The sequence below is a fragment of the Ceratocystis lukuohia genome (assembly GCF_044167205.1).
Source record: "Ceratocystis lukuohia strain C4212 chromosome Unknown Supercontig7_pilon, whole genome shotgun sequence".
Taxonomy (NCBI): domain Eukaryota; kingdom Fungi; phylum Ascomycota; class Sordariomycetes; order Microascales; family Ceratocystidaceae; genus Ceratocystis; species Ceratocystis lukuohia.
Genome location: NW_027263526.1, coordinates 197,686 through 204,750, shown reverse-complemented (window position 1 = coordinate 204,750; position 7,065 = coordinate 197,686). Strand labels below are relative to the sequence as shown.

The following is a 7,065-nucleotide window of genomic DNA, read 5'->3' as shown; positions in this document are numbered from 1 at the left end:
CTACAAACGCACACAGGATTTCTAGTCCTCCAAACGCATAAAGCAGGTCCAGCATTAAGGTCTTTAGGTACCTACTTTCTCTTCCTTTTCTCTACGATTTCGATAATAAACAGTATTTCATCATAAATAAGATTCTCTCATGCTTGATGAGCGACATCAAATCAAGTGCTTCAATAGTGGAATGTTTACAATAGTTATCTAATTACAATGTTGCTGCAACCAAGGAGATGTTGTGCAACTTGTCCAAATTTGTCTTCAGTTCTATTGTAGTCTAGTCTCAGCTTCAGTTGTGAAACTATATGACAGGGACTCTCTTCATGGAAATCCCGTCAGTCTAGCCACATTATATTGCCCTAACCATTCGAGGGCCTGCTTGGCAAGCTCTAGTATCCCGAATGATCTTGTTGCGTATTTTGCAATGCCTTTTTCTGTTGTCATGTTTGTTGTTGTTCAGTTGTATGAAGCTTCCCAGCGTTATAGTAATAGTAAATATTAGGAGGACGTACAGAATGTTCTGTAGAGGGGAGAAGAAGGGATAAGCCATTATTGCGGTTGTTCTATGCTTATATATGTGTTGTTTGAACAGCAGATCCTAACCGATTTATATAGCCATCGCAATGGGCCTTGGAAGAAGGCTCTTCATCTCTGATGCCAACGCTAATGTTTGGGGCTTCTTTTTACTTTCTTTTTCGTCAAGACCGCGTCGCGCTACTAGAGCTTAACTTAGGGTCGTGAAGCCCTTATTGGGATTCAGGGAGGCCTTTCTCTTCTTGCCTCTTTCCAGACGAGCTAGTTGCTCCTCTATATCGGCAATCCTCATGGCATACCGTGGCAACGTCTGCTGCGGCGCCTCAAACCCTTTGGCTATCCCCTTGTACCGTTTCTGTGTCTTTGGTGTTCTATAGCACAAAATCACGAATGTGCCGGCTGGACTTTGGCGTATCATCCGACCTGAAATGTGTCGCCCGCTTTGGAGTTGTCTTGTGACTGTCATTCAGCCTATCCTCTAGAATTCCTGGATTCCGCATGGCTTTGGCTCGAGAAATTGGCCAATTCCCAGTAACACGCCTGCCAGAGAGTATATTCTTCTTAATCATTCCTACATCGTGGGTCTTGGCATAGGGTCTGATGAAATGAGCTTTACCCATTGGAGCAGAATCCGTCAGGGACGCGAAGCTTGCCATTCCTCGGCGATCTGTAGCTTTACAGGCATTAAACGCTCCATTATCTAATGGCTGAAGTCCATGGGAGCAATTTGCTCAAAGGTAGCAGCAGTAAAAATTACTCAAACAGCATGTAGCTACCTGTTCGTCCCTAGATCGGTTTGCAGTAGCCTCAAGCCAGGTAAGCAAGGATATTACCATTGTGTGAGAACCAACTTAGCGAGTAGTCTGAGTCTTTAGTGAAGACTTAGGTGCGGGAGCGTGTGTAAAGTTGATCTTGTATTGTCTGTCCGTTCTATCTGCTAACGAGTGATGGTACGAGCTACTTAAGTATCTGGAAGTGAACCCCTTCTCCAAACCATACCTGTCCTTGTGACTGAATCTCCAACCATTAGTTCACGATTAGTAGTTGGAGTATACGATTGTGACGTATGAAGAGTAGTCACGAGGGAAAGATGTGACATGGGTGAATTGCGCTCAGACCCATCCCTGCGATCACATGCTTGTAGTAGAGCCGAGGAAATGCTGCCGACGGAAGCCGAATTTTCACAGACCCCCCAGGTCAGTGCCATTGCTGACGCTTGATAGTATGGGGCTGAACTGAATTACGGCGCAAGTTTGGTGCCTATGTCGACTAGACGCAGCTGTTGGACGAAGCGCTTGTAGGCGTCCGTAGCGAGAGGCTTGGTGAGTCCATCAGCAGCCATTTCAGATGTCTTTATCCATTGAGGTACTAAACGACCTTGCTGGACTTCTTGACGAAGCCAGTGCCTGTGGATGTCGACGTGACGAAGCTTCGTGGTGAGCTGAGCGTCTGGAGCCTTGAGAAGGCGAATCGTCTGCTGATTATCACAATAGATCTCTGGCGTAGTTGCTGGGTATCCAGCCGATTTCATAAGGCGCATGAAAGCAACTAAATCTCTTGCAGTTTGCGATAGTGCAAGAAGCTCGGCCTCTGTGGAGGAAGTAGTGACCGTGGATTGGCGTGCGGCCTTCCAATCAATAGCCCCGTTGTGTAGCAGAAAGAGAGATCCGTACGAGGAGCGACGAGTATCGATGTTGTCTGCAAAAGCAGAATCTGAGTAGACCTTGACGTCTGTTTCGTAAACTTTGAAGGCAGATTCCATGGCATCGGATGAGTACTCAATCGCAAGTGTAGGTGTGGAAGCGAGATATGCCAGTGCTCTGTCAGCAGCAGCCATGTGTTCATTGGAGGGATTCGACATAAAGCGTGCAAGTTGTGAAGCCGCAAAAGCGATGTCTGGACGTGTGACAACAGCTGGCCAATTTAATGACCCTACCTTCTGTTGATATAGATTGACAAAGTCGGGCTGTGCTTGCGTGCCTTCTCGTGGTGCCATGTTGTCAGGCCTCATGGGTGTCTGGTACTTGTGCGTGGTGACGATGTTGAACTTAGTGATAAGTCGTTTGATATACGCGTCTTGTACAAGCCAAAGCTTCCGTTGACTGCGATCTCGTAGAATTCTGACTCCCAAGAACCAACTTGCTGGTCCGAGGAAATTGGTTTCATAAATCTTTGAGATCTTTCTTTCGAATGCGCGTAGTTCGTCAGTTGCTGTGGCTGCGTATATCAGGTCATCGACGTAGTACATGACCAGGAGAGTGCCATTGGGATCCTTGTACAGACAGTTGCAACCATTCACGGGTACCAGTCCGATGTCTAAAAGCGTGTTGGTGAGGTGTTGGTACCAGAGGTATGGTGACTGCTTTAGTCCGTAGAGAGCCTTTAACAGTTCCCAGATGTCAGTGCCTTGCGAGAAGCCGTCTGGTGCCTGTACAAAGGTCTGTTTATCGATGTTCGGATTGATGAAAGCGTTGACCATGTCCGCTTGAGCAGTTTCCAGATCGTAGGCTGCTATTATTGACATGAAGTAGCGGAAGACTCGCATTGCAGCAGTGGCGGCGAAAGTTTCTTCTGGGGTTGGCTGTAAGTCTCCGCGTACGCAAATACGTGCTTTGAACTTCTTGAGATAGCCATCTTCATCGAACTTATACTTCAAGACCCATACCAAAGGTAGGACTCCTTGTTGGTCGGCGGATTCTTTGGATGCCCAATTAAATGCTTCTTTGCTGATCAGCGTATTGATTTCCTTCTCGCATGCTGCACGCCATTGACTGGCGTATTGGGATTTCATGGCTTGCCAGTACGTTTTTGGCTCTGGAGGCATGGAGTCGCGATGCGGACGACTGTTCTTGACCCCCCCAGCGAAGGAAGCATGAAATTGTCCCTCAGCAAGCTGTGCTACGGCAAGTGCAGCGTTTCGTCGGCGTGTTCTGCGATTTGGAAGGATGTTCGCAGTATCGACATCCGCGCTGATCGTGTTGGCACGAGGCGCCACATTGACTCTGCGTGATTGTGATGGTAGAGTTTGCGACGCCCCAGTGAGCTGTGTAGGCGATGATGGAGGAAGGAGATCAAACTGTGAGTTTTCTGTTTCCGGAAAATCAATGTCTGGCGTGGGACTGGGCGTGCGAGGGTTCACGGGAGGTGCTGCCGTGGCCGTCTCGTTCTGAGTGTTGGATTGTGAAGGCGAGGCTTCTGGTGAGGGCGTAGGTTGGCCACTCCAAGGTTTGACGGGTTTTTTCATTGTTATTTTTTCTGTTTCTGAGGGCGAGATGGCATCTGGTACGGGTGTTTCCACTGGTTGCTGGACTGTTTCTTGAAGAACGGTTTCCCATATATCCTCATCAGGTTCCGCAGCGGAGTCTGGCTCGATCGTGCTGACGAAGTGTTGTATTGGCTGCAGGATTGCCAGGTCGACACTTCGTGGGTCGTAAAAGTCTGTCTCGTCAAAAGTGACGTCTCGTGTGCGGATGACTGCCTGCTGACTCGGCACCCAGATCTGGAAGATATTGGTAGAATGGTATCCGACAAGATAACCAATGTGCGCTCGATATTGGAGCTTCATTCGATGCGGGATATTGCGGATCAACGGATATGCCTTGCATCCGTAGGGACGGATGTGGGCGAGCGAAGGTTTGTGTCCGTATAGCGCTTCGAAGGGCGTCCGATATCTAAGTTTACCTTCATCTTCAACTGCGAGTGCGCGAGTGGGAGTCCGATTCAGGAGATACACGGCCGCTTCCATGACTTCTGGCCATAGATCATGTGGAAGAGGTCCTCGAAGCGTACGAGCCTTCTGGACAATCATCTTACCAGCATGTTCAGCACGACCATTCTGTGCTTGAGTGGAGGCGGCGCTCGATTCAGTGATGACGCCAAATTCCTGGGTGAGCTCGCGGTATGGTGCTCCTAAGAGCGCCCAATCGTTGTCGGAGCGGAAACATTTGACGTTGCGGCCATGTTGATTTTTGACTAAAAGAATAAACGCGCGGAGATGTGGCACAACCTCCTTGCGCCGACGCAGAGGCCAAAACCAGTGTGCATGGCTGATCTGGTCGACCAGGTGGAGCCCCCATTCCATACCGTTGTAAGCGCGGTCCATCTGGATAAAGTCGAAGCAGACTCTGTCGAAAGGATTGATTGCCTGGATCTCATTTTGGTTTGATCGGCGTGAGACAATTGCGTGTGCCTTTGACAGAGCACAAGTCTGGCATTCGATGGTGGTTGGACCATGTTCCACCCCCTTCACGCCATCGACTGCTTTGACAAGATGTTTCATTACATCAGGGCCAGGGTGACCAAGCGCCTGATGCCATCTATTTTCTGCGGCGGTGATGGGCTTGCGGGGTGTTGCGCTTGTGACGGCAAACGCGCTGCTCTGGAAGAGCTCCATAGGCGTGTCATGGCCAAAGTTGACGAACAGGTGGCCATTTAGTTCTCGTAGGCGCGCAAAGACAGGTTCGTCGTCGGAAAAGAGCACATTGTCACGAGTGTTGAGGTACACTCCGCGAGATTTGAGCAGTTTGTTAGATACCAGGTTGGTGAGAAAGTCCGGCACGTAGGCAACATTGGTGAGTTTGATGAACTCAGTCTTTTCAGGGCCACTGATAGGTATGACAACCTCTCCGTAAGCCTCTATTTTGACCTTCTGGCTGCCGGCAGCGAGCCATTCATTCTGCACCTGGCGTGTCTCGGTGAAGGCCATACGTGAGTTGGTGACGTGGACGTCTGAACCAGTGTCATAAATCCAGCTGTCTCGGAGGCGCTCGAAGTGATCGTGATTTTGGACTGAGAAAGTCCCGGCGGTTGAGGAGGTTGCGAAGGCCTTCTTGATTTCGATGCCTGTACTCGCGTTCGACGGCTGATCTGGCTTGTTCTGCGCAGATTCTGGTTTCTTGACGTACTTGGTTGAGTTCTCGACTGACTTGCGTAGCTTCCAGCTATCAGCGAGTTTCTTGTTTATCGAATCGTGAATTTGCTGGTTCGCCTTCCAGTCCGATGGGCGAAGTGACGGGTGGAGGTACAGGCATGCACTGAACCGATGCATCTCTCCACATAGGCAAGCCTTTTCCACGGGCTTCTGTTTTGGCTGATCGGTGGTTGCGACAAAGGCTCCCGTCTGAGGCTGGTAACCTCTCAAAGCGTTGACCAACTGGCACTCCTGTCCGAATTGAACCAGAATATCTTCGAAGATGACTTCTTTGTTCTTTATCATTCGGGAGACCACTCGTTCTACCCAACCTGTCGGTGCGATGGGGCCAACAGACGCAAGCAGGGCTTCAACAGCGCTGGTGTTCTCAGCCTCTGACAACTCAAATTCTGTGAGAGTTGCGTGGGCTGCTAGCAGGTTGTTGATCCATACTTCAAGACCCTGCTTCTTCGGTGGCTGAAGGGCCGTCCTCCAGGCTTCACGAGCCTGTCTCTTCATCTGGGCGGTGGACTGATTGAACCGTTTGTAGAGAGCGGCGATCTGGTCCTTGGCTGTGTGTTTTTTCTTTAGCAAAAGCCGGCTGAGACTGCCGGAGACGGTTTGACCGATGAAGTCTGAGATTACTTGCAGAGCCTTCTGTTGCGCCTCATATCTCTTCAAATCGAGTGCGAAGACACGATACTTTCGCTCATACAAGGGGTCTTCCAGATCGGGGAGATGAGGTTCAGTAAGTAAGGTCTGGGTGGCGGGTGCCGCAGTTGCAGCTGCGTCAACAGTGGTTGGTGGTTCTGGTGTGAGGAGATCCCATACTGATAGGGAAATGGATTTAAGCTCTAAGCGGTGGTACCAGACATCCCAATCCGACTGAGAGGTCAGCGTGACCTCAAGTTGAAGCTTCTGAGTAGACATCTTGATTAGCGAATGTAAAGTTGCGTTAATACAAGTGAGGCGGGAAATGTGTTAGTTAGGGTGAAACAAAAGACGAGGTGACGAGAACAAGTGTAAAAAGTGAATCAGTAATAGCGAGTGCGAGTGAGCGTGAGATTCTGTGTTTTTTGCAAGTGGTAGACGTCAACCGGGCTCATAACTGTGAGAACCAACTTAGCGAGTAGTCTGAGTCTTTAGTGAAGACTTAGGTGCGGGAGCGTGTGTAAAGTTGATCTTGTATTGTCTGTCCGTTCTATCTGCTAACGAGTGATGGTACGAGCTACTTAAGTATCTGGAAGTGAACCCCTTCTCCAAACCATACCTGTCCTTGTGACTGAATCTCCAACCATTAGTTCACGATTAGTAGTTGGAGTATACGATTGTGACGTATGAAGAGTAGTCACGAGGGAAAGATGTGACATGGGTGAATTGCGCTCAGACCCATCCCTGCGATCACATGCTTGTAGTAGAGCCGAGGAAATGCTGCCGACGGAAGCCGAATTTTCACACATTGCATCGGTCCAACACAAAACAGCTTTTGATCGATTGAAACTGAACATCATCAGCTTCTCCCAGTATTTTAATGATGCCATTAGATGTTCTCAAGCTATGACTAGCCTTACCACAAGTTCCACGTCGTCTCCCCTAGCCACAATTCCTAGAGAGATCTGCCATCGCCA

The 7,065-nt window shown here is 49.3% G+C and overlaps 1 protein-coding gene across 1 annotated transcript; it reads right to left on the bottom strand.

Annotated features, from left to right (window-relative positions):
- Positions 1 to 1,768: 1,768 nt before the first annotated feature.
- On the bottom strand, positions 1,769 to 6,367 carry HOO65_070032 (reverse transcriptase family protein; the record flags this gene model as incomplete). Its single annotated transcript, XM_071001224.1, has 1 exon — positions 1,769 to 6,367. One exon carries the CDS (start codon positions 6,365 to 6,367, stop codon positions 1,769 to 1,771), a length of 4,599 nt encoding a protein of 1,532 aa, XP_070856750.1.
- Positions 6,368 to 7,065: the final 698 nt, after the last annotated feature.